Raw genomic sequence first — 24,752 nt, forward strand, 5'->3', positions numbered from 1 at the left:
AGGTTTGGCGATAGCGGCCTGGGGCATCAATTTTCTGCCGTCAGAAATGAACAGGCAAATCGCCTGGGACAGTCCTAAGCAATACTTCCCCTGAGGCGACCATGTCAATCAATGGGTATCGTCTCCCTAGCTTAATACAGTCGCAAGCTCGGACCTTGTCTCGAAACGATGCCGCGAACCCCTATCGCTGTCGCGTACATCGAACAATCTGCCATCATGCTCAACGACCGCGACGCGTCGCAGCTCCGGAGCCAGTGCCGGGCCTCAATTACGGACAGCGACGTTATGCGAAAAGCAAGTCAACAGTCAAGCTGAAGGACCTCCCTCAGGGTGCCGTGAAGTTGAAATCTTATCATGAGGTTGTTGACGAAGGTCCCCGATACCCAACTGCCCTTCAGGAGCATCGGAATAACATGCACAAGTTCAAGAACTGTGTTGTTTTGACAAGGGTCGGAGGCTTCTACGAGGTACATTGTCCGGCAAATCTCCGTACAAAGGGTCCATCTTAACATACGATAGCTTTACTTTGAGCAAGCTGAAGAGCTAGCCCCGTTGCTCAACATAAAACTCGCTTCCAAAAGGACCAGCGCCGGCCCCGTTCCCATGGCTGGGTTCCCGTTCTTCCAGCTCGATCGGTTTCTGAAGATCCTTGTCCAAGACTTAAACAAATATGTTGCAATCAGCGAGCAATTTGAACATGGCGCGGAGGGCAAGGGTCCCGGTGAGCTGCTTTTCGCTCGAAAGGTAGCACGAGTCATCACGCCGGGCACGTTGATCGATGAAAAGTTCATGGATCCGTCGGAAAATAACTTTCTGATGGCTATCTACCTCAATCCATCAGGCATAGAGAGCTGGCCAAGCAATAATGACGACTCTCCACATCAACATATCCTCACATCCACCTCACAAAACGTAGGCTTGGCCTGGTTAGACCTCTCCACGGGCGATTTCTATACTCAAGTCACCTCGGCGCAAATGCTTTCGTCAGCAATCGCAAGAATAGGTGCTCGAGAAATTATTGTTGATCAACGCCTTCAAGACTCAATCGGACAAGAGCTCCAGCTGCTGCTTGGACATGAGCAACGACTGATGACCTTTTTCCCTTTCCCTGAGAAGGCATCGCCAATCTCGGAATGGACGGCCATGCTGGAAGCGCCGCTTCCATCCAAGACAATCGACGCATTCACGGATGAAGAGGTCGCTGCGGGGTTCAGTCTACTGGAGTACATACGTGTGCAATTGCAGGGTCTTAACATGAAGCTTCAGCCGCCTCGTCGGCGACATTTGGATGAATCAATGAACGTCGACCGCAACAGTCTTAGGGGTCTCGAAATCCTTGAATCGGCTCGCGACGGCGTTGGAAAGGGTAGTCTCCTCCATGCTGTCCGACGTACGTCAACCAAAAGCGGGGCACGTCTTCTCCGAGATCGCCTTACGTCTCCTTCGACTTCATTACCGGTGATAAATGAGCGATTGGATTTGGTTTCTGTTTTCATCGAGGATAGTGAAGCCCGGGACATGTTGATACAACTATTGAAGCGCAGCTATGACGCCCAACGCCTGGTTCAGAAGTTTACCTTAGGCCGGGGAGATCCAGATGACTTGATATGCCTATCAAGGGCCATAGAGGCTTCGAAGGAGGTGAAGAGAGTACTATCGAACAAGAACTTTGATGAGACGAGCGAACATACCTCCGAGGCTTCTCGACGATCTCTCCAGACAATGATCAACCGGCTGTATCTGGACGGACCTACCGTTCTAGCCGACAAAATCTTGTCCGCTATTGACGAGGAAGGTCTGCTCCAAAAGCAACGCATTGAAGACGACACAGCCACAGAGGCTGCCGTGTTGGCCCAGGAAGTCGCTCTGAGCGAAGGATCCCCGGGAGATCTGGAGAGTCTGCCGAAGAAAGTCAGGGCCAAGGGCAGCGATCGCTCAGCCCTAGCAGACGATCCTTCAGCAATTGATACTTGGATCATGCGGCAGGATGCCAGCCCCGCGCTTCAAGAACTCCACCGCACACTAGAGGAGCTACTAGATGAGAAATCGAACTTAACCCAGCATCTCCGTGAATCAGTTGGATCCGCCGCCCTGACGCTAAAGTGGACGCCAGGTCTAGGGCACATCTGCCATGTCAAGGGAGCCAAGGTCTCACAGGCGCAGCTGGAAGAGCTTGGGGTGACAAGGAACGTCTCCGCAACCAAATCAACCAGGTCGTTCTACCTTCCCGCATGGACCGAGCTCGGAGCGCGAATGGACCAAGTAAAACTCCAAATCCGCAAAGAAGAACAAGCAATCTTCGAGAGCTTGCGCCGTGAGGTCATCTTGAACCTAGTAAAGATCCGCCGCAACGCGGCCGTAATGGATGAACTCGATGTCGCATGCTCCTTCGCCACTCTCGCCGAAGAACAGCAACTCATCCGCCCAATTCTCACTCAAGGGACAAGCCACAAGATCGTCGGTGGACGACACCCAACCGTCAAACTCGGGCTCGAAGAACAAGGCCGCCGCTTCGTAAGCAACGACTGCTTCATTGGTGACGCCGAGCGCATCTGGCTCATCACAGGCCCCAATATGGCAGGGAAAAGCACATTCCTCCGGCAGAACGCCCTGATCACGATCCTCGCCCAGGTTGGCTCGTTCGTGCCCGCCGATTACGCGGAAATCGGCATCGTCGACCAGATCTTCAGCCGCATCGGCGCGGCCGACGACCTATTCCGCGACCAGTCAACGTTCATGGTCGAGATGCTCGAGACGGCTGCGATCCTGAAACAGGCGACGCCACGGTCGTTCGTGATCATGGACGAGGTCGGGCGCGGAACGACGCCAGAAGACGGGACGGCTGTTAGCTATGCGTGTCTGCACCATCTGCATTATCGCAATCAGTGCCGGACGCTGTTTGCCACACATTTCCATGCTCTCGCTGATATGACAGCGGATTTTCCCGCCTTGGGGAGGTACTGCACGGATGTGAAGGAGTCCGTCGAAGGCTCGTTTTCGTTCATCCATAAGCTCCGCAAGGGTGTGAATCGGGAATCGCATGCTCTGAAAGTCGCGCAGCTGGCGGGTTTGCCTAGAGAGACGCTCGATCTGGCGCAGACTGTGCGTAACAGTATTCGCGGCGAAACTCCTCCGCTCAGTGCGTCTGTTGTCTCGTCATAAGACATATCCACTTCTATCATGTATACATACATTATTTTATTGTATCAATAATACCCCATAATGCCACATCTCCCGTTTATCCATCCATCCTTTATCAGTGGACCACTTCTGACCACAAGATCCTGAATCATAACCTCGCCTTCACCCCCTCCTTCTCATCACGAGTTCCACCAGATCCAACCTCAACAACCAACCCTTGCGGAAACCTCACCTCCTGACAATCCTCCTCCGCAACTCCATTGACAAACTGCGAAACCACAAAGTCCACCCTCCTCGTCCCCACAACCACCATCGGCGCATGCCACGTCCCCGCCCCATACGTAACCGCCTGGGCCCCTGTGGCCCAAAACGCCTTGATCCTCGACAAATCCGGTGGGTCACGAATCGTCACTTTTTCCCCTTCATCTGTTTCCGCAATCGCAGTCTGGCCCGTGAGCGTCGGGGCGACGATGACGAGGTAGATTGTTTCTTCATCCGTGGAGAGGGCAAGGGGGGAGAATGTCTGCGTTGTGTACGGGTGTCGTTCGAGGATTGTCACGTCGAAGAGAGATGCAGATGTATCATTTCCACCACTGGTAGTGGCTGTCCGCAACTTGCGCGGGAAACAGCTAAACATGCTCATCCTCGCCTCGGACGCTTTCCCGCTCGGACATTTTCCGGGGTAGTTGTTGAGGAGAGGCGAGATGGGGGAGTATTTTAGCGCGGAGAGCTGGTTGGCGGCCACTGGCTCTGGGACGAGGTCATGCTTGGGGTGGCTTGATAACGGATCGGGGGCGCTGGTAGTGTTGTGGGGGAGAGGGGGGATGATTGCAGTGCCAAAGGGTGCGAAGGAGGTGCGGGTGAGGGGCTCTGGCGTTAGAGTGAGACCCGGGGAAGAGGGGAGGGTTGGAGGTGGCATTGTGGCTTTGATTTTGCGTTCAATTGCTCGAATGGAGGGTTGACGAAGTGAGGTGGATAATTAATCATGGAAGAATTAAAGATAGTGGTGACTCGTGAGCAGATGGAGCTTTTATATGGGCGGGGTGGAGTGGAGTTGGTTGGGGGAGCTTCGGGAGTCGCCGTTGGAGCTTATCGCAGATGGCCGTTTTTGCTTATCTCTACGCTGTGCAATTTTGTATGAGAGAGTAGTCTGGTGTACATCTACTCGGCGTCAACTATATACTTATATGTACTCTCTGCGTTATACATCAGAGGCAGGCCTTTCTTGCTCCACAGCTGCAGACTCCTTCTCCCTCAGACCCGTCTTGGTCTCCACATGCTCCTTGCTAAGCTGCCTCTTGGTGATGAAGAAACTGGCAATAAGCCCACAAGCTGCAAGCGCCGTATACAAGATCCAGATATTGCGAATACTCCACGCAAATGCCTCCTTGATTACCTGGCGCTGGAACTCATCGGGCACATCCTTGACGGAAAGGACATTCGCCGCCGCCTCGGCGCCCGTAAACTCCTCCTGCAGAGTTTCCGAGAGCCCAGCATCGCGGAGATGCGATCTTCGCATGATCATGCTGTTCTGAAAGACGACGCCACCTAGCACGACGGAGAGCGCCATGGCGACGTTGCGGACGAAGCCAAACGTTGCGGTTGCGCTGGCGGTTTCCTTGGGTGGGATGTTGCTTTGGAGTGCGATGAGGGGTGGGAAGAAGAGCAGGCCGCAGCCAAAGCCGGAGAGGATCTGGTAGCCGATTATCTTGCCTAGGGTTGTGGAGACGGTGTAGTTTAAGAATAGACCTGTTCCGAGGGTGACGAAGGCCATGCCAATCCAGATTACCTCTTGGTAGCGGCCTGTGTGGTGGACCAGGATGCCTACCGAGAGGCTGGTGAAGGACTCGGTCAGGATAAAGGGCATAATCAAGAGACCCGAGTGGAAGGGAGAAGCTTCTTTGGCGGATTGGAAGTAGAGAGGAAGGTAGTACTCTGCACCAAGAAAGGCCTGTAAAGGTTAGCAAATTTTGCTGTGGAATTCTGTTCTGGCCCAACGTACGAAGCCGTGTGTAAAATCCACTAAGAAGCAGGCGAGATTTGAGCCGCTCTTGAAAATGTCAAGAGGCATAAGCGGATACTTTGCCAGTCTCTTTTCGCTGTAGATGAAGGCAATCGACATCAACGCTCCAAATACGATCAGGCAGATGACCTTAGGGCTATCCCAGGGAAATGTGTCCCCGCCAAAGTCAAGCCCAAGAAGGACCATTATAGAGATGGCCAAGATAAAGAAGCTGCCAAACCAGTCCACAGCTTTGATCCCTTCCAGAAAGGGGGTCTTTGGATTGTGGACGTCGAGACACAGAATGAGAAGCACAAAGGCGGTGCCACAGACTGGTAAGTTGATCCAGAAAATCCATCGCCAGGAGATGGTCTCGGTAAATGAACCACCTAGTACAGGACCAAGGGCTCCCGCAATAGTCCAAATGAACTCGATGAGGCCCAGGAACAAGCTTCGTAATCTAAAACCCCATGAGTTATGAGGCACCATTCAAGGTTCGAATACTCTTACCTGACGCTGAACAGATCAGAGATGGTAATGAGAATGAGCTGGATGAGACCACCGCCAGCTACTCCCTGAATACTGCGACCTGCAATCAACATGGGCATGTGGATAGCCGTTGCACAAACAATGGACGATACGAAGAACAGTGCAACAGCTGACAGAAGAATCGGCTTCCGTCCCCATATATCAGACAGGTTGGCCCAAATATTGCCGCTGGCGGCATTTCCCAGAAGATAAGCACCGCCAATCCAGACATAGCCGCCTCCAGAATGCAAGTCTGCAGCAATGGTCGGAGTAGCAGTGGCTACGATGGTTTGATCCAGAGCAGAAATGAACAAGCTTAACTATAGACCCCTTGCATGAGTATTGTACCGCGCTGCAGTGGGGAACATTCTCGAGTAACATACTGACAGAGCTAGAAGGGTGGCACCGATCCGCCACTTGCTTCGGGTCTTTGTATTACCTGTTTCTGTCTCTGTTTCACATTGTTCGGGTATATTCTCCGATGGACGGGGAATTAGGGCATCGTCGCCGAGTCTCTCCTCCATCTGGATTTCAGGAGCTGTGGATGAGATCATCGCTTTTAGAAGCCCACACTAGTCAACAGGGTCAAAACTGGGATATTTACAAGTAACAATAATCAGCGAGAAACAATCAAAAGCTTTGCAGAAATTGGAGAAATTTGACTCACCCCCGCTGTTTGCTCACTTTGTCTAGCTGTGTACCTGAGGCACCTATGGCAACCCGCAAAAACAATTCTAGCCAGGATTCTGCTGGCAGATTAGCTAGACCCCAAAGTTATATTACTTAATATAGGAACCCACATAGAAAATTAATACTATTAATATTATTCTCTATTTTAATATTATTATCCCTTTTAATACTAATGTTAATGTTAATGCTAATATTAATGCGAATGTTAATGCTAATGTTGATGCTAATATGAATGCTAATGTTAATATCATTATTATAGGATCAGAGGCCCACCCACCACACGCAAGGCAGGCGGTTAAGCTGAGCCATCAGCTTCAAATTGTTTTTGCGAGGTGGCCGCTGCAGGTTGCCATAGTTGCCATAGGCACCAAGGCAGCAGCCGTTTCTTTGTCGTCTCTTTCCTTGACGAGCTAATCTTCCTTCCTCCTCTGACAAACACATTTGCAAGATTGGCTTGGCCAGACACGGCTCGATCATTGAGGAATTGAAGTCAAGGCGATGGATACGAGTGCCAAGGTCCTGAACCGGGTTGGGCCAGCCGAGGTTTTGGGCGTCCTCATTGTCAAGGTATTGGATGCTTGTCAATTGAAGGTTCACCTTCAGTCAGGCGAATTGAAACAACATGAACTAATACGAGAATGCCAATACACGCCGAGAATCACCTCGTAGGCATCAACCAGGTAACGGTTGGCGAAGTATACATCACCTAGATGTGATTACTGCCCAGTGAAGCTATATAAAGAAGTATGTTGGTCGTGGAGAACACCAATACAAATCTCCAAGAAACCTGTCTCAACCGAAGCTCAACTCGCAACCTCAAACAATGCCTTACAAAGACCAAGTTGTCATCAATCTCCCTTCCAATGACCTCGAAGCCTCTACTCGCTTCGCTACCGGCCTTGGCCTCACCAACTCCACAGAGGCTGGGTTCGGAGCCATGTTTCGATATGGCGAGCACGTTATGGTCTTCTTCCACGACCACAAGACATTCAGTTCCTGGCTCCCCGCAGACCGCAAGATCCCCGATGCGACAGCAGTGACTCAATCTATTGTCTCCCTCACTGCTCCTACTCGCGAAAAAGTGGACGAAATGATCGAAGGAGCTATCAACTCCGGGGGCAAACTTGGACCGAAAATGGTGCCGAATGAAGCCGAGTATGGCATGTATTCGAGGAGCGTGGAAGATCCAAATGGGCATCTCTTTGAGGTGTACTTTCACGAACAGGGTCCCAATTCAAGTTGTTAGTGGGTAGACGACTGTATGGACTTTGAAGCCAGAATTGCTTGGTTACCGACTCTTGTCCTGTTCCAGTACTGTGAATGCCTAGAGACTGTCCTAAAGTGTAATATAGTGGCCGGTTTCCAGACGGACAACCAGTGACAATGCTGCCCTTTAGCAAATAATCGTTGACAAAAAGCACCAAGTAACAGGAGGAGCGGGGATCGTCGGCAGTAGATGGATAGAGAACATAGAATCACCGATACGCGAACCCACTGAATTGGGGTCACATTTGGGACTGTCGGATGACAGCCTCGAACAACCCCATCAAATTGGGCCGACGGCGGATATTGCGGGGAGAAAAGTGGCCGAGACGATCCTTTTGTTTCCTTTGCCGTGGCCAGCCCGTCCAGTGACGAATGGGTTGTGGAGGATGAAGCCATCGGGGGGGACTCCGGAAAGCCGAATCGATACTTCCCCGCAGTCTTGCGCTCAAGCCGAGGCTCAAAGCTGCTACATTACTATTTAAGGTATGGACCTTTTATCCTCGGAATAGCCTGTCGACTGCTGGAACTATATAACTAGGCTTTTATTAGGGTTATCTTTGGCCACTGTACACCTACCGTACTCCGAGATGGCGTCCGCAGAAGAGGTTCCTCGCAAGCTCTGGGAGCATCCCAACCCTAGGGCTACAGAGATGTGGGCATTCAAGGAAAAGTTGGAGAAAGAAAAGGGCCTCAGTTTTCCGGTACGTCAACTGTATACGCACCTGAACACTGTCTCACGATTTCTAGACATACTATGACTTTCACGCCTGGTCAGTCAAGAACCGCGCTGCCTTTTGGGACTTTACCTGGAAGTATTTCCCCATCATTCATGAAGGCTCTTACACCTCCGTTGTCGATGAGTCTGCTCGGATCGATAGCATTCCCAGCTGGTTTGAAGGCATTCAACTCAACTTCGCCGAGAACATGCTTTTCACCGCTGAAAAGGCACCAGACGGAACTCACTACATCACGACGACTGGCAAAGAAGACAGCAAGATCGTCGCAACACAAGTCCGTGAGGGGGCGGCGGAACCCGCCATCTCCATTACATGGTCTCAGCTGAGGCAGCGGACGGGGAAGCTGCTGCAGGCACTCAGGGTTGCTGGGGTGACAAAAGGAGATCGGATTGCCATTATTGCAAGTAACAGCATCGACACCATGGTTGTATTTCTGGCGACCACTGCCCTCGGGGCTTTATTCTCCTCTGCTTCCACGGACACAGGTGTCAAGGGCATCCTAGACCGTCTCGTCCAGATCAAGCCAAAGTACGTGTTCTTCGACGACGCTGCCGTCTACAACGGAAAGCACATCGATCTCCGGTCAAAGATCACCGACGTCGTCAACGGCCTCAAGGATACCGTCGAGTTCAGAAACATTATCGCCCTACCCCGATTTCTAGAACGCCCAGTGGACGTGAGCGGGATCCCCAAGACCCAGCCTCTGGCACAATTACTTGCTACAGCACCCTCCGACAAACTAGAGTTCACTCGCGTTGGCTTCCGGGACCCATTCCTGGTAGCGTTCTCATCAGGAACAACCGGGAAACCAAAGCCAATTGTCCATGGCGTCGGCGGCTACCTTCTCAACTCGAGCAAAGAAGCCCGACTGCACCGCCGCCATGGCCCTAACTCCGTAACCCTCCAATACACCACGACAGGCTGGATCATGTACATGTCAGCCATATCCGGTCTGCTCTACGGTGGAAGCACCATCCTCTATGACGGTAGTCCATTTATCCCCGGGCCGAGAGTCCTCATTCAACTCATCAGCAAGTACAAAGTCACCCATTTCGGCACGTCTCCTCGTTATTTCCACGAGCTCCGCAAGAACAACATCCGCCCGCGCGAGGAAGAAGACCTGAGCAGTCTGCAAGTCGTCACAAGTACAGGCATGGTCCTCCCAGAGTCCCTCTTCGAGTGGTTCTACGACGAGGGCTTCCCAGCGCAGGCGCAATTAGCCAATATCTCCGGTGGAACAGACCTCGCAGCGTGCTTTGGGCTTGAGAACCCACTTACCTCGCTGTACGTTGGAGGTTGCCAGGGCCTCCCACTGGGCATCGCGGTTGAAGTATACGACCAAGCCGACGAAGGCGCCTCGGGCGTGAAAGGAACACCGGTCCCCGATGGCGTCCCTGGGGAGCTCGTCGCAACATCTGCTTTCCCTACCATGCCCGTCAAGTTCCTAGGCGACGACGGCCCCCAGAAATATTTTGATTCCTACTTTGCTCGATTCGACAGTACGTCTAACCCTCCACCACCTCCCCTCCCCTCCCCATCCCCGAATAAGTGAAAGAACCCCAAACCTAACCAGCAATGCAGACGTCTGGACCCACGGCGACTTCATCTCCATCCACCCGACAACCAAACAAATATTCTTTCTCGGCCGCTCCGACGGTGTTCTCAACCCGTCCGGAATCCGATTCGGCTCCGCCGAAATCTACAACGTGCTCGAAACCCAATTCACCACCGAAGTCGCCGACTCGCTGTGCGTCGGCCAGCGCCGACCACAGGATACCGACGAGACTGTGCTTCTCTTCTTACTCATGCGGCCCGGGTATCAGCTTACGGGGGAGCTTGTGGCGAGGGTTAAGGAGGCGATTCGGCGGGCGTTGAGTGCGCGACATGTGCCGAAGTATGTGTTTGAGACGCCGGCAATTCCGACGACGGTGAATCTGAAGAAGGTTGAGTTGCCTGTTAAGCAGATTGTTTCTGGGAAGAAGATCAAGGCGTCCGGGACGTTGTTGAATCCGGAAAGTTTGGAGTATTATTATCGGTTTGTGGATGTGGAGGGGTTGGTTGGGGTTAAGAGTAAGCTTTGAGGTGCTGATAGAGTATACATGTCTCGATGGGACGGAGTGGCGAGATGTTGGTGCGCCAAAGGGGCTAACTGCACACACGCGTAGTCTCAGTAGAGGTAGATAAAGATGGGATCGCTAGAATCATAATTCTGATATTCAATATCGGATGATACCGATTGGCCCCAGTCCTAGTCATCGCTTAGGGTTCGTTTCTCTTCAATACAATGAGCAGAAATCCCACGTAGCTATATTCATACATTGATTGTATCGTAATGTATATAAGTCTTCCCATCCGCCTGCGGGAGGGGGCATTGCCAATTCACTCATCATGCTACCACAGGACAATCCCAGTCTAAATCGGGAACAAGAGAAACAGCAACAATAATACAAAGGGCCAGTGCCAGTGCCATTGCGAAGATGTAGTACAAGTCCGAAACCAAGAGAAGAACATGCGCCTATTCTATACGCCACGGCCCGAGGTAGTAGTAAAGGTGGAAGAGGTCGTCTTGAAGATCAGGTGATTCGTTGTAGATCAGTAGGAGTCTATTTGTTGTGGACAAGGAGGGTACGTAATGAATCCCAGTGGTCTGAGTCGGCGTATCTGTGCGAATTGTTAGTAACCTATATCGATCATCATGAGGAAGTAAATTGTGCATACATGTAAACCATGCTACTCCGCAGGCTAGACATCAGTGTCTCGGGGTGCCAGCGGAAGAGGTACATGACGAATGCCCAGCTGAGAGAAGCGAAAACAGCCCAGGCGTTGCCCTCAATTTGTTTCCGTGCCTCGGGGCCGATGAGGGAAGAGAATGGGTGCGCGCCGGGTTGGATGGAGAGTTTGGCGAAGCCGAGCACTACACGTGCGAAAATATAGATCACGATCTGCCAATATGTTAATAAACAAGTCTCTTTTATATCGCGAATACAGTCACGCCGGCATACCTGTTGCGTGATACTTGATTTATGTCGACCGAACACCGCATAGCCTCCCAGCAACCCCGCAAAGAAGCTATCATACTTCCCCTCCTTCCCAACCGCAGCGGGGTTAACATTGCGCAAGACAATCATGGAGCTCTTATAGATCAAAGCGAACACCGCTAGATTTCTGGCATGTTGCCGCGTAGCATTGAGGACGAGTTTGACTTTTTCGCGGATGCTGGATGACGTATTAGCGAGGGGGTTGTCTGGGACTGGTTGCGGGGAACTCACGTTCCAGAGCGGAAGAGGAAGATCATCCTATAGTAAAGACGGCCAGGTTAGCATAGGTGATATCGGAGAGCCCGCGACAGACAGTACATACACCAGAGCATGCGGAAACCGCACCTTGGCACCGTAGACGGCGCCATTGCGAATACCCTTTACAAGCGACAGCAGCGGCGCGAGATCGGGGTTCGTAACCAGGGCATCCAGCCGGGACTGCATAGCTATTAGCCTTCCGCAAGATTTACAAAATGCGCATTCGTTGAATCCTACCACGAGGGCATCCATGGTGTCGATTGTCGAAAGAATTTGGAAGCTGTTCGCTGTTTCGCGCAGAACCTCGGCAGACTGAGGTGGATCAGGCGAGATCAGTTGAACCGGCGGATGGCACCCGGGACGACAGGGAGCATCGGGGGAGGGAAAGGTCGAGATAGCGACCGGGAGAAAAGGAAGCAGAGCTCTTTTATGGACAAGGAACAGAGGGGACAGGAGACGGCGCTGGGGACGGCATCTCCAGCAGCTTTTTGTAACCGGATGACCGTTGGAGAGGGAAAAGATCCTCGGCATGTGAGTTGCAGCCGAAGTCGACCACAAAGGTCAACGTCATGGTCACGTGGACTCCATTTATACTATCAATATCGACTCTTTAGATCAACCTATGAACGCCGAAACAACCCAAGATGTACGTAGAATCACACGGTAGACTCATCATCACTCCCGCCTTGCCCGCTTTGGCCCCTCGTCCTCTGAAATCTCGTCCACATCCATCATATCCGCACCACCTCCCTCCTCATCAGACTCGACGCCCGCCCGTCGCTTCAGACCCTTCATCTTCCTCGTCTGCAATCCACCCAGATCCTGCTTGTTGAGATGCACCCGACCGACCTTGTCACCAATGAGATCCATGCTAATGTTCTTCTTCGTCTTGATCTCCTCATTCGGCCTCTTGCCCTGCTTCATAGCCTCCTTCATGACGTCCCGAGGAGCCTCCTGGATACGTCCGACCTTGAAATCAAACTTGGGACCAATCTCCTCAAGCTCCACCCGTGGCAGCTTGTGTCCGCTCCGCTTAGTGACAATCTTGTACCACCGTAGATGAATAACGGGCGCCAACCCAGCTTGGGGCTCCTCCGCGCCAACCATAAGCGCATACTGTAATCCCTCGACATCGATTTTATCGCTGATCTCGCCCTTGAACAGATCCACAAGCATGCTCTTAACCATCGTATGCGTTGTCGACGTCTCGTCCTCCCACGCACTTCCGGAGAAAAGCATAAGCGGCCGGAGCCCAACGCCAATCTGCATAGAGAGTCTGCTCATTTCGGGGATCTCGTCGTCGGGGTTGGGCAGGAGGAGCAGTTCGCACATGTCTAAGACCTTGGTGTTGAAGATGCGGGTGAGCGTCAGGCAGTTGGGTCGCTTCTTGCTGCTGCTTCCGAAGACAACCATGCCGCAGTCATTTTTGTCAGCCAGAAACTCAATGCTCTCGACGTTCTCGAATGGGTGAATGTTGGCGTTTTTCTTGTGGAAGAGGACCGAGTTGGGCGTTGTGAGGGAGTGGATTGTCTTGAGGACAGTGTGCAGGGGAGCTGGGCATTTTGAGCCGTGGAGGATCAGTGCGCGCTTAGGGCCTTCAATGAGTTGAGGCTCCTTTGCTTTGAGGATGCGCGCTGTGCGCGGATTTTTGGGTTTCCTGCGGCAGAGATTTCGTTAATAATGATCAAGACGAGGACATCAGTGACGCAGACGAGGAGTAGCCTGGTAATGGCTCCAATATTGGAAGAAGAACAATTACTTACACTTCACGAAGCATTTTGACCAGAGCAATCTCGACGTACAGTTGAAAGATGTTGTCACTGGGACTTTGCTGGATGTGAAATCGGTGTTGGAAAAGTTTTGGCGGAAGAGGCTTGGCGTGGCTTATCGATAAGCGATGTCCATTCTGGACTCGAAAAAGTACTTGTACCATATAAGCATACAGACAAGAAACAAAAAGTCAAAATTTGAAAAGTAGAGAACTCATATCCTGCATTTAGAAATCTTAGTGTCTAACAAAATATCTACTCCAACCGCAGCTTCTCGAATTCACGAATCTGCTCTTCCAACCGAGCAATTTCACTCTCGGCATCTCGGAGTTTCTTTTCTTCTTGCTCGCGGACTTCAGGCTTCGCCTTCTCCTTCCACCCAGCATTGCTGACCAGGGCAGCTTGACGCTGAGCACCCTCACGAGCCCTCTCCAGGCTGGCCTTGGCCTTTTCTTCTTGTTCAAGGGCTACCTCCTTGGACACGCGAAGATAGACTGCGGCTTCTGAGCCAACAGCGGACACAACGCAACCTGGAGGGGGAGTGGTGTTTTCAGGCCCGAGAACACTTAGCTCACCAAGAGTCTTTCCACCAAGCGACTTAACGATGTGCAATTCGTCTGAGACAGTCTTGAAGCTGGTGGCGTCGTAGGTCTGCACGATGATGTCGCCCTTCGTCTTGACTTCGTAGTTAGAAAGGATCGAACGAATGGCCTTGGAGGTGTTAAGGATCAGCTCGTAGGCAGTTTCGGCTTCAACGTCGTCGAACTCAGGCTTGTACTCTGGGAACCTGGCCTTCATGATTGAGATGGTGTTGTCACCGGGTCGACGGGGCAGGCGCTGCCATAACTCTTCCGTAACAAAAGGCATGATGGGATGAATAAGGGTCAGAGCGCCCTCCAGAGCAGTGTACAGGGTTTGTTTGGCGGACCCTTGTACTTCTTCAGGCAGCTCCGGAGCGAGAAGAGACTTCGAGTTTTCGATGAACACGTCGCAGAGCTGGGCGTACCAGTACTGGTAGATTGTGGAGGCGGCACTGGAGAATTCACGGTCCTCAAGAGCCGTGTTGACCTCCTTAGCAGCGGTGTTGAACTTGTGCAGAATCCAACGCTCGGATAGAGACTCCTTGCCGGTCTTGGAAACGGTGGCTTGCGGCTTGAAATCGTCCCCGAGCTTGCCGAGAACGTACTTGGTGGCCTGGTAGATCTTGTTACAGAATCGGCGGTAACCGTGAATGACCTGGATGTCAAATGCAATATCACCCCCTATAATAAGCGATTAGTGATGTATATAACGCGTGAAGAAAGATTCTCAAACTTACCACCAGTAGTGTAAGAAACAAGCGAGAAGCGCAGAGCATCGGCACCGCACTCGGGAATACCCTTAGGGAATGCCTTCTTCTGGTACTTGGTAGCCGTGGCGACCTCCTTTTCAGCGAGGTTACCGACGAGCAGTTTAGCGTGAAGATCTTGTAGCTTGATACCCTCCATGACGTCTAGAGGATCGATGACATTGCCCAGGGACTTGGACATCTTACGTCCTTCAGAGTCACGAATCAAGGAATGGCAGTAAACCTCCTTGAATGGGACCTTGCCGGTCATCTTAAGGCCAAGCATGATCATCCTTGCGACCCAGAAGAAGAGAATATCCCAACCAGTCTCAAGGACGGATGTAGGGTAGAGGTTCTCCAAATCGTGAGTCTGGCGGGGCCAGCCGAGAGTGGAGAAGGGCCAGAGTCCTGAAGAGAACCAGGTGTCAAGCACGTCCTCATCTCTCTTGAGAGTGAATTTCTTGCCAGGGAATTTCGTCTCAGCCTTCTTCTGGGCCTCCTCCTCGGTACGGCCAGTAACCCAGAGGTTGCCATCGCTATCGTCGCCCTCCTCTCCCTCAATCTGCACGAAGTAGGCGGGCGCCTGATGACCCCACCAGAGTTGTCGAGACAGACACCAGTCATTGAGACCCCGCATCCAACGGAAATAGCTCTTTTCTGCGGACTCGGGCCGGATGATGATATCGCCATTCTCGACAGCCTTGATAGCAGGCTCGGCAAGGCTCTCCATCTTCATCCACCATTGCGGCTTGAGAATCGGCTCAATGACGTCGTTGGACTTAGAACAACGGGGAATCTTCATGGGGTTGTGCTCCCACTTCACATACAAACCCTTCTCCTTCAGCATCTCAATGACCTTGTAACGAGCATCGAATCGCTTTGTGCCGGCGAATGGACCGCCGTTCTTGTTGAAGGTACCATCATCGTTCAGGACAGAGATGAATTCCAGGTTGTGAGCCTTTCCGCGGTTGAAATCGTTGAAATCGTGAGCGGGCGTAATCTTCACGGCACCAGTACCGAATTCGGGGTCGACCTCGGAGTCAGCAACAATGGGAAGCAGGCGGTCAACGAAGGGATGGCGCGCAGATTTGCCGATCAGGTGCTTATAGCGCTTGTCATCAGGGTGGACGGCGATGCCAGTATCACCAATCATGGTCTCAGGACGGGTCGTAGCGATCTCAATTCTCTCTTTGGAGCCATCAATTTCGTAGCAGAAGTGAGTCAGGACACCGAACTCGACCTTCCTGTCATACCCAGGGACATCGAGAAGAGTGCGTCCTTCAATTTCCTTGTTGTCGACCTCGAGGTTGGAAAGGGAAGTGTTCAACGCAACGCACCAGTTGACCAGGCGGTTGGCACGGTAGATGATACCCTCCTCGTGGAGACGGACGAAAGTCTCGGTGACGGCCGCGGACAGGTTGGCATCCATGGTGAAAGCCTCGCGAGTCCAGTCGAATGAACCGCCGACTCTTCGCAGGGCATTTCCGATGTTCCCATGGTATTCGTGCTTCCAATCCCAAACTCTCTCCAAGAAAGCCTGACGTCCGAGGTCGTGGCGGGTCTTCTTCTCCTTCTTCCAGAGCATCTTCTCGACCACACTCTGCGTGGAAATACCAGCATGGTCCATACCGGGAAGCCACAGGGTCGTCTTTCCCTTCATGCGCTGCCAGCGGATCATGGTATCCTGCAGAGCATTCGTGAGGGCGTGTCCCATGTGCAGCGATCCGGTCACGTTGGGGGGAGGAATCGGGATAACAAAGTAGCCCTCAGGCTTGACCTTGCCATCAGGGCCGAATTCGGGCTTGAACAGGTCACGCTCCTCCCACCATTGGTACCGGCCTTCCTCGATGGTCTTGGGGTCATATGCATCAGTTGTCTTTTCCTTCTCGACCTTGGCGACCTTCTTCTCGGCTTTAGGAGCGGTAGGCTTCGCGGCGGCCTTTGCCTGTTTTTCTTGGAATTTCTTCAATTTCTCGGCCTTCTTGCGTTCCTTCTCCACTGTCATCAAAACTCAAAATCAGCGTCCAGTGGCTTTGATAGGTATCACGGCGGCCAGTCGATATTGTCTTCGGGAAGTGCACGTACACTCTTTTTCACTCTTCACCTTCGGAGGTGCAGCGGCATCCTGTCCGGCATTCTGGTTGTTCGCAGGGGGAACGTCCACCTTGGGGCCTGTCGGCTCACCAGCTAAAGCAAAGACAGGCATGTTAGCTTTTGTTTTCCGATCCCGATAACAAGGAGCAAGCCGGCGGGACAAAAATCTCACTCGGGTTCATCGAAGCAGAGTCTTGAGCCATTCTGGAAAATGGTCGGTATAGTTGAGGAGTGAATCTCCTGGGCGCCGATTGCGCCACGAGTCGCCTTATAAGTATCTTGACCACCGATGACTCAAACGGCAAAGAGAAGAGGAAGGGGGAGGGGGAGGGGTTGTGGGAAATGCGGGCAAACTAAATTTCCCAGTCGCAGAGCAGAGAGCGGAACGAATCAAGTCTGACAATGCGGGGCTGTGGAAGAACCCCCGGTGATGCAGTGCGATTGGATTCAAAGATTTGGGACTTGCAATTGGGCTGACAAGATATAAAATGATTCATCAAACAGGCAGCATACTAGAAAGGTGCAGACATGCCTATCATGACTCACTTTTTGTGTTTTCATTTAATCCCATCGGGACAAAGGTGCAGAAAATGTTCGAGGCCAAAGCTTAGTCACGTGACCTACAACTATACAAAAGGGTTGGTAGGCTGATCCTCCCTGTCAGTTATTATTGGGGCGGGAAATAGAGAACTGCAGGTAAGTAGGGTAAGATGTTACAATTAATGAGTCATGAGTGTATTATACGACCGCCAAACTAAACCCCCACGCCTTTCAATGATCATAATGTATGGACCTTCCCAATAAGTAAAATGGAGACCATAAGAGGAGCGAGAAACAGACAAAACGATGGGCACTGAGGATGGAAACAGAGATGTAGAGAGTCAGATCGATGACGTGGGATCCGTCAACATCAAACCAAGGTGTACTTGTAAGGAGACGAAAAAGCGAAATAAGCGCAACCCACGACGAATTGCGAAGAACACATGTGGAAACATTATCCCAGCCCAGAAGCTCACGGGAGTATGACACTCGCTCAAACGCCAAAAATAACGGGCTAAGATGGGTTCTATGCCCGGCGTAGGGTGTAGGTGGATGTGCGTAAGCCGTTCGTCAAGATCATTCCCGTCCATTCAATCCGTCATACGACCCCCAGTTTCCAGCTCAACCAGCAAAATCAAGCTCAAAGGGCAGCTCCAGGGTGAGGAAGATCTTCACAAAAAACTCGACTTTCCATTCCATATAAATCGAATTCGAACAGTTGTACCAAGAGGGCTTCGTTACAGTTTCGTGGATGCAGTAACCATGGGGAATAGACTGGACAGCGAGGCTTTCCTGAACGAAATAACGTTTTCAAGGCTCTTGTAAGCTCATGAGGATGGAGTGCTTCGGTTAGCGGCCTCTTCAGCGCGGATCTGTGCGAAATATGGATGGGCCATGGCTTCCTGGGCGGTAAGACGTTCCTAAAGAAAGAGTTAGCAAGATGCGCTTCAATAGGTATGTGCCTTTTGGGAAATATAGCTTACCGCGTGGTCGTAACGGAGTAGTTTGTCTAGGAAGTCAATTGCCTCGTCACTGATGAAACGCTGGTTTTCGCTGTTGACGAATGACTGCCAAGGCTTGCGGGGGAATCGGGAGAGGATATCATCGTACTGCGGATCAAGCTCAATCTCGTACTTGTCCAGGTACTCAAACAGTTCCTCGGTTCCTAGGACTTTGGCGATCTTCACCAGCTGATCGGAGTTGCTGTTGCCATGGAAGAAAGGCTCCTTGCGGAAGATCATAGAAGCAAACATGGCACCGAGTGACCACATATCCAGGGAATAGTCGTACTCTTGGAAGTCGACAAGAAGCTCGGGCCCCTTAAAGTACCTTGAGGCGACACGAACATTGTATTCTGTGCCCTTGTGATAGAATTCGGCGAGACCCCAATCGATCAGGCGGAGCTAGAGCAAGTCAGCTAATTTCGTATGTCAGCAGAAGCACCACATACCGTTCGCTTCTCATGGTCGATCATGACATTGTGGGGCTTCACGTCACGGTGCATGATGCCCTTGCTGTGGCAGAAATCTAACGCTTTCAGGAGCTCGTAGATGTAGAAACGGACATCGTAGTCGGAGAAACGCGGGTAAAGTGTGCGGAAATCGAGATTATTGACGTATTCAAAGACCAAGCTCGGGGTCTTGCTCTGGTTGTCGCGGACAACATCGAGCAAGGCTACCACATTTGGACCACCTGCCAGGTTCTGGAGGATCTTGATCTCTCGCTTGATCTTCTTCTTCTTGACCGGTTTAAGGACCTTGATGACGCACTTCTGGTAGTTGACGATATTGATGCCTTCGAACACTTCGGAGTACTTCCCGCGGCCTGTAAGCGTGGTAATTTAGAATCTCCTATCTTAACCGCAATATCCGAAGGGTACTGGATAAGGCAAACCAACCAATTTTGCGGACAACTTCGTAGTTCTCCAGGACGCCCCAGGAGATATTTACCCCGTCATAGTCCCAGTAGGACCGAGGCATATGCTTATTGACATCAGCATAGACGCGCGCCATGGTTATGGCGGCTAAAGAGCGACGTTGATATCAGCCCACAATCGGATATTCAGAGGTTGCGAAAAGCGGCGGGGTTGGTGGGACGGGTTGTGATGGGTAAGGATGGTGCGAGGGATCAGCACAGATTGGGAAAGACAGACAGCAACAGCTGCGAAATGGGGTGCTGAAGACACCAGTAAATAGACCTGCAGCTGTGCTAGTGCCCTGAACAATGAGATGTAGAGAAAGTTGGGCTCTTTCAACCTCTTCTGCTGATACTGCGGATTGGCCCAGAATCTCGCTCCGCCTTGCCAGTCACGGGACCGGCTGTCATGGGGCAGCCCAAGAGGCTAGACCGCTTTTGCTCCGGAAGAACTGATCTTGCGGCTGGTTTTCTGTTTCCTTTCTGGGACAGTTCGAATGCGCCGCGCTTCTTCATTCTTCTTGGAAGACCAGACAGCGGCAACGGAGTCTGGCGTTGGGCTTTTAAGCTCCAGCAGCTCATCATGTTTTATGATTTGAATGTGCCCTACAGCCCGGGTGATCATGAGATCTCCGCTACTCTTAGCTTCCTCGCCGAGCGTACGTCACTTTTTTTTTGATTTTCTTCTCCCACGCTCAATGCACACGACTCAGCGGGCGGTTTATCAGGCCGAAAAAAGAGCACATGAAAAGCTAACATGACATCTAGTTGGTTACACAACGGTTGCCCTTTCGTACACTATCGCCGGGAAGCTTCCGCCAAACCCTACGACTCCATCCCTTCCGTCCAATGTCCCCAAGGGCCTTACACTTCTCACGCGCCTCAATTTACCCCTCTCCGATCCCGCCCAAAATCAACGACTTACCACTATTGCTCAAGCTTATGACTTGGTCGCCCTGCGCCCGACGAATGAGAAAGCTCTATTAAATGCATGCACCAACGCCGAATGCGATATTATTTCCCTAGATCTCTCAGTCAGACACCCATACCACTTCAAGTTCAAGATGCTTTCTGCCGCAATCGCACGAGGTATACGGATCGAGATATGCTACGGTCCAGGAGTCACAGGCAGTGGGTTAGAAGCCCGTAGAAACCTCATCGGAAATGCAATGTCCTTGATTCGCGCAACCCGTGGACGGGGGCTGATCGTGTCGAGCGAGGCCAGGAAAGCATTAGGTGTGCGGGCTCCTTTCGACGTGATCAACCTAGCGTGTGTGTGGGGCCTATCACAAGAGCTCGGGAAAGAGGCGATCTGTGCAGAATCGAGGAAGACCGTCGCTCTTGCTCGACTGAAGCGAACCAGCTGGCGCGGAATCATAGATGTTGTTGATGGTGGACAAACGCCGGCACCGAAATCAGGCGCTGCTGCATCCACCGGCAAGGCTTCTGGGCCAAAATCGTTGACAGACAGCAACGGCGAAAATCTGAAGAGGAAGGCCTCCCCTGCCCCTGAAACGAGCATGGAGGGGGTCGAAAAGCCCCTTTCTAAACGCGAGGTCAAACGACGGGCTAAGAAAGCGCGTCTAGAGGCGGCTTTGGGTGGTGGCGACGCATCCCCAGCTTGAGGATGCTCAGACTGGCCTGTCACTTACTCATACTCATGGGAACACGAACTTAGTTGACATTGTTGGCACCACAACCATGGCAGAGCCGCTTGCTCACGCTTCCTCATCAAATGGTGGTGCCCCGCTACATCTTTCGAAAGCTCGCCGGGTCTACCGAAATAGGAACGGTAGTATAAGAAAAGCCTTTGTCCCAAAAGCCCAAATCCCTCTGTCGCCGAAGCACCGCTTGCTCACCACGCGGCTTTATGGCTGTATCATCGCATCTGGAACTCAAATCCCGGCCATTGACTCGCGATCATACCGCGACCAGCAATTACTTCCGACATTGACGACATCCGCCATGAGCGTTCCCCGAACATGGTTTCTAGGGAGGCGCCCGTACATGGTCAGAAGTATCCACCCAAACTCATTGCACGTGAAGCGAGACTTGACTATCCAGGCTCCCAGGCTGCCTGCCGTACTGTGATGATCCGGGCCATTAGAAGGATTTCATTTGCATGCGTTGCTTGATGGAGATAGAAAGGTGGTTTCGTACTAATGATTGCTCCTTCGGGGTACATAGTTCATGTCATGTCACAATTCAGAGGCAGAGACCATCTAGAGATCTTACTCCGGAATGCACACTTTGGTCGATCGGACATAGGCTGCCTAGGGTAGTAAGATATGCTTGCCCTGTAAAAGACAAACACTCACTCGACCAAATGGACTTTGGTAACTGCGAAATGCAGGGACAAAAAAGGGCCTACTGTTATTAGACAGTTATTTATGAGCTCTAACTAAAGGAGAGGAAAGATACGAAGATACGGAGTACATGATGTAGGAGGGGATGTACCGCGTTGTAGACGTGAGACCACCAGAGCTCACCGAAGCTCCGAGGGCACCGAGCTCATTCCCCCAGCCCCCATTCCACCTCTCTTCTCCCCGCATCAACAACAACCCTCATCCCATCCCTTCCATCTTTCAGATAGATTATCTTCATCATCAATTCACTCTTTTTTGCTATTGCAGTACCGGATATCTAAATAAATCTTGCTACACTGACTTGGTCTTGCGGTCTGTAGCACCACCGCCTTATCGCCGAACTGCTTATCGTCCCCTGCAGCTTGGATATGACGATTCGATCCATGAAATTCACACCAGAGTGAGTGCTCCTTTTCACCCTTGAAAGCTATAGCGTGATGAAGCTTTCTAGTTCCTACGTCTCTTTGCGACAATGCTTTCTGGAGAGCATTGATAAGACTCCTCGCTGACACTCCCAGGGTACTTCTCGGAGCACCTCGACGGTCGGGCGCCGTGCCCAATTCCTCCGGGACACTTGCTGTGTATACGCAAACCACATATTCTTTCGAGTCTCACACCAAGACGAATGAAATCCGCGTGCTAGATCTTACATCTGGCAGGTCAGCCCTAATTACGAATGATCCAGGCGCCAGTTCCCCGCAATGGCTCGACAACTCGGACCAACTCATCTGGCTGAAGGCGAAGGCGAATGGAAACACAAGCTTTATCATCGGAGATGCTCGCCAAGCGGACAAGAATTACACGGCGGGGACAGTTCCAGGGCCTGTGTCGGATCTCAAGGTCACTGCTGTCGAGTCAGGGAAGATTGGTTTCGCTGTTGCCGGAAAGGCAAACCCCGATGGGTCTTTGTATAACCCAAAGGACGCCAAGACACCTTACAGTACCGGTAAACTGTATACTTCGCTTTTTGTGAGGCACTGGGACTCGTACATCGAGCCCCAGAGGAATGCCATTTTCTATGGTTTACTTCAGCGCGCTCCTCTGGCTCCTGTTACACGGCAGGCGGGCAAATACTCGGTCTCGGGCGTTACCAACTTGATTGCGATCTGTGGGCTTACAGGCGTCGAGTCGCCCATTCCGCCGTTCGGTGGTGCGGGCGATTTTGATATCAGCCCTTCGGCCATCGTGTTCGTGGCCAGAGATCCTGACGCTAACCCTGCTTTGCATACGGCTGGCTCGTGCTATTACTGCCCGATCTTCTCGTGGACAGGAGTTAACGCCCTTGAGAGCAAGATTTACAAGGTCAAAGGCCTTGAGGGCGCGATGTCCTCCCCGGTTCTGTCGTCCGACGGCAGCTCCATTGCTGTTTTGGCTATGCGCACGGACGGTTACGAGTCGGACAAGAACCGGATTCTCTACGTTCCTAACCCCTGGAATGGCGAGATGATTGAGGCGTTCGCGTCTGCAGATGGCAAGGGACTGTGGAACCTCAGTCCGTCGGGACTCACATTCTCCAATGACGACAAATCCTTGTTCATTCAGGCGGAGGAATACGGCCGTGGGGTTCTATACCAGCTTCCCATCGCCGATATTCGTCACTCTACTCCGGACAGGCTTAAGAAAATTACTCGCTCCGGTTATGTGACGGACGTCCACCCTGCTACATCAAAGTCTCACAAGCTCCTCGTCTCTAGCAACAGTCTGGTTGACAACAGTCTCTGGACTATCGTCGACCCCGAGAATCCAGACGATTCTCGTGTTGTCTCCTCTATTGGCCATGGCGGTGCCAGCTTCGGCCTCAGATCCACGCAGGTTGACGAGATCTGGTACAGGGGCGCTGAAGATACTCCGATCCACGCATGGGTGGTGAAACCGTCCAACTTCAGACCTGGCAGCAGATATCCTCTGGCTTTCCTGGTCCACGGCGGCCCGCAAGGGGCATGGAACGACCAGTGGAGCACACGATGGAATCCCGCTGTCTTTGCAGAGCAAGGATACGTCGTCATCACACCGAACCCAAGAGGCAGCACTGGCTATGGACAGGACTTTACCGATGATATTCGTGGAGCGTGGGGTGGGCTCCCATACATCGACCTGGAAAAAGGATTTGATTATATCGAAAAGAACCTGGACTATGTCGACACATCTCGGGCAGTCGCGCTGGGTGCATCGTATGGAGGTTTCATGATGAACTGGATTCAAGGCCAGCCGCTCGGTCGCCGGTTCAAAGCGCTTGTGACTCATGATGGTATCTTCAGCACACAGTCGTTGCTTGCGACCGAAGAACTTTATTTCCCAATACACGATCTCAAGGGTGTGCAGTGGAAAGTGCCAGAAAACTGGGCACAATGGGATCCTTCTCTTCACCTGGATAAGTGGGAGACGCCACACCTAATCATTCACAACGAGAAGGACTATAGGTTGACAATAGCCGAAGGTCTGGCTGCGTTCAACGTGCTACAGATGAAAGGAATCGACAGCGCTTTCTTGACCTTTCCAGATGAGAATCATTGGGTTTTGAATCCGGAGAATGCGCTCATGTGGCATTACACCGTGCTCAACTGGATCAACAAGCATGTCGGTCTTGCCCCGGCATCTGACCGTTATGAGCAGTTCAAGAATGAAACTGCAAGGCCACTGCAAAGCCGTCTAGCGCAGATGAATCTTTCCTGACTAGATCGATTTTAGGCGAGTTTCGACATAATTAACCTCGCTTATGCGAGCAGGAGTTGTTGTTTGTTGATCTATTTTGGACATAAGGGATCTAATATTGTCTGACACATGTTTCGCGCCTTTGTTCGATTCTTCAGCAACGCTTCGAGTCGATCAGATCTGGCACAAAGATCCGATTCGACAAAGAGCTGCATTATTCATGGCACGACCAAAGCTTTTATTGTTTTTGTCCACTCAGCTTGCTCTAAAGGTCTCCTTATAAGGTTACTCGGTCGTCGACCTGAATCAATTTCGGTTCACCTCATATACCATCTATACTTTTCTGATATATTTGAAGCCTCGGATACTGCTCACTTGCAGCAGCTCCCTGTTATACTTTTGTTATAATATACGTAGACCGTATAACACT

The 24,752-nt window shown here is 51.8% G+C and overlaps 10 protein-coding genes across 10 annotated transcripts; 5 read left to right on the top strand and 5 right to left on the bottom strand.

Annotated features, from left to right (window-relative positions):
• Window positions 1-94: 94 nt before the first annotated feature.
• BJX68DRAFT_17565 (mismatch repair ATPase MSH1) lies at window positions 95-3,226 on the top strand. The gene is made up of 2 exons (XM_071037121.1): window positions 95-467; window positions 520-3,226. The coding sequence occupies exons 1-2, from the start codon at window positions 102-104 to the stop codon at window positions 3,160-3,162; spliced, it is 3,009 nt and encodes a 1,002-aa protein (XP_070906173.1). The 5' UTR covers window positions 95-101; the 3' UTR covers window positions 3,163-3,226.
• On the bottom strand, window positions 3,227-4,225 carry BJX68DRAFT_17566 (ureidoglycolate hydrolase). The gene has a single exon (XM_071037122.1). The coding sequence runs from the start codon at window positions 4,058-4,060 to the stop codon at window positions 3,290-3,292; it is 771 nt and encodes a 256-aa protein (XP_070906174.1). The 5' UTR covers window positions 4,061-4,225; the 3' UTR covers window positions 3,227-3,289.
• A 1-nt stretch (window position 4,226) lies between these two features.
• On the bottom strand, window positions 4,227-6,300 carry BJX68DRAFT_223893 (MDR family MFS transporter). Its single transcript, XM_071038193.1, has 4 exons — window positions 6,055-6,300; window positions 5,654-5,991; window positions 5,144-5,603; window positions 4,227-5,092 (listed from the first exon to the last, which is right to left on the bottom strand). The coding sequence occupies exons 1-4, from the start codon at window positions 6,223-6,225 to the stop codon at window positions 4,343-4,345; spliced, it is 1,719 nt and encodes a 572-aa protein (XP_070906175.1). The 5' UTR covers window positions 6,226-6,300; the 3' UTR covers window positions 4,227-4,342.
• An 884-nt stretch (window positions 6,301-7,184) lies between these two features.
• Window positions 7,185-7,607, top strand: BJX68DRAFT_260881 (uncharacterized protein; the record flags this gene model as incomplete). The annotated part of the gene is made up of 1 exon (XM_071044002.1): window positions 7,185-7,607. One exon carries the CDS (start codon window positions 7,185-7,187, stop codon window positions 7,605-7,607), a length of 423 nt encoding a protein of 140 aa, XP_070906176.1.
• A 524-nt stretch (window positions 7,608-8,131) lies between these two features.
• On the top strand, window positions 8,132-10,445 carry BJX68DRAFT_274038 (acetoacetyl-CoA synthase; the record flags this gene model as incomplete). The annotated part of the gene is made up of 3 exons (XM_071047580.1): window positions 8,132-8,328; window positions 8,375-9,863; window positions 9,946-10,445. Exons 1-3 carry the CDS (start codon window positions 8,215-8,217, stop codon window positions 10,443-10,445), a joined length of 2,103 nt encoding a protein of 700 aa, XP_070906177.1. The 5' UTR covers window positions 8,132-8,214.
• Window positions 10,446-10,967: 522 nt separating this feature from the next.
• On the bottom strand, window positions 10,968-11,912 carry BJX68DRAFT_260883 (Tim17/Tim22/Tim23/Pmp24 family protein; the record flags this gene model as incomplete). Its single annotated transcript, XM_071044003.1, has 6 exons — window positions 10,968-11,025; window positions 11,083-11,306; window positions 11,367-11,580; window positions 11,634-11,660; window positions 11,725-11,840; window positions 11,898-11,912. The coding sequence occupies 6 exons, from the start codon at window positions 11,910-11,912 to the stop codon at window positions 10,968-10,970; spliced, it is 654 nt and encodes a 217-aa protein (XP_070906178.1).
• A 423-nt stretch (window positions 11,913-12,335) lies between these two features.
• Window positions 12,336-16,962, bottom strand: BJX68DRAFT_251800 (valine--tRNA ligase; the record flags this gene model as incomplete). Its single annotated transcript, XM_071042454.1, has 5 exons — window positions 12,336-13,317; window positions 13,424-13,486; window positions 13,695-14,691; window positions 14,748-16,754; window positions 16,842-16,962. The coding sequence occupies 5 exons, from the start codon at window positions 16,960-16,962 to the stop codon at window positions 12,336-12,338; spliced, it is 4,170 nt and encodes a 1,389-aa protein (XP_070906179.1).
• A 592-nt stretch (window positions 16,963-17,554) lies between these two features.
• BJX68DRAFT_223898 (casein kinase II subunit alpha/alpha') lies at window positions 17,555-19,720 on the bottom strand. Its single transcript, XM_071038194.1, has 4 exons — window positions 19,288-19,720; window positions 18,841-19,214; window positions 18,374-18,793; window positions 17,555-18,310 (listed from the first exon to the last, which is right to left on the bottom strand). Exons 1-4 carry the CDS (start codon window positions 19,400-19,402, stop codon window positions 18,218-18,220), a joined length of 1,002 nt encoding a protein of 333 aa, XP_070906180.1. The 5' UTR covers window positions 19,403-19,720; the 3' UTR covers window positions 17,555-18,217.
• A 108-nt stretch (window positions 19,721-19,828) lies between these two features.
• On the top strand, window positions 19,829-21,178 carry BJX68DRAFT_17638 (ribonuclease P subunit p30 family protein). The gene is made up of 2 exons (XM_071037134.1): window positions 19,829-19,963; window positions 20,073-21,178. Exons 1-2 carry the CDS (start codon window positions 19,888-19,890, stop codon window positions 20,927-20,929), a joined length of 933 nt encoding a protein of 310 aa, XP_070906181.1. The 5' UTR covers window positions 19,829-19,887; the 3' UTR covers window positions 20,930-21,178.
• A 678-nt stretch (window positions 21,179-21,856) lies between these two features.
• BJX68DRAFT_223903 (oligopeptidase family protein) lies at window positions 21,857-24,728 on the top strand. The gene is made up of 2 exons (XM_071038195.1): window positions 21,857-22,070; window positions 22,189-24,728. The coding sequence occupies exons 1-2, from the start codon at window positions 22,039-22,041 to the stop codon at window positions 24,341-24,343; spliced, it is 2,187 nt and encodes a 728-aa protein (XP_070906182.1). The 5' UTR covers window positions 21,857-22,038; the 3' UTR covers window positions 24,344-24,728.
• The last annotated feature ends 24 nt before the right edge of the window (window positions 24,729-24,752 follow it).

This window comes from Aspergillus pseudodeflectus (genome assembly GCF_044049435.1).
Source record: "Aspergillus pseudodeflectus strain CBS 756.74 chromosome Unknown BJX68scaffold_1, whole genome shotgun sequence".
Classification (NCBI taxonomy): Eukaryota; Fungi; Ascomycota; class Eurotiomycetes; order Eurotiales; family Aspergillaceae; genus Aspergillus; species Aspergillus pseudodeflectus.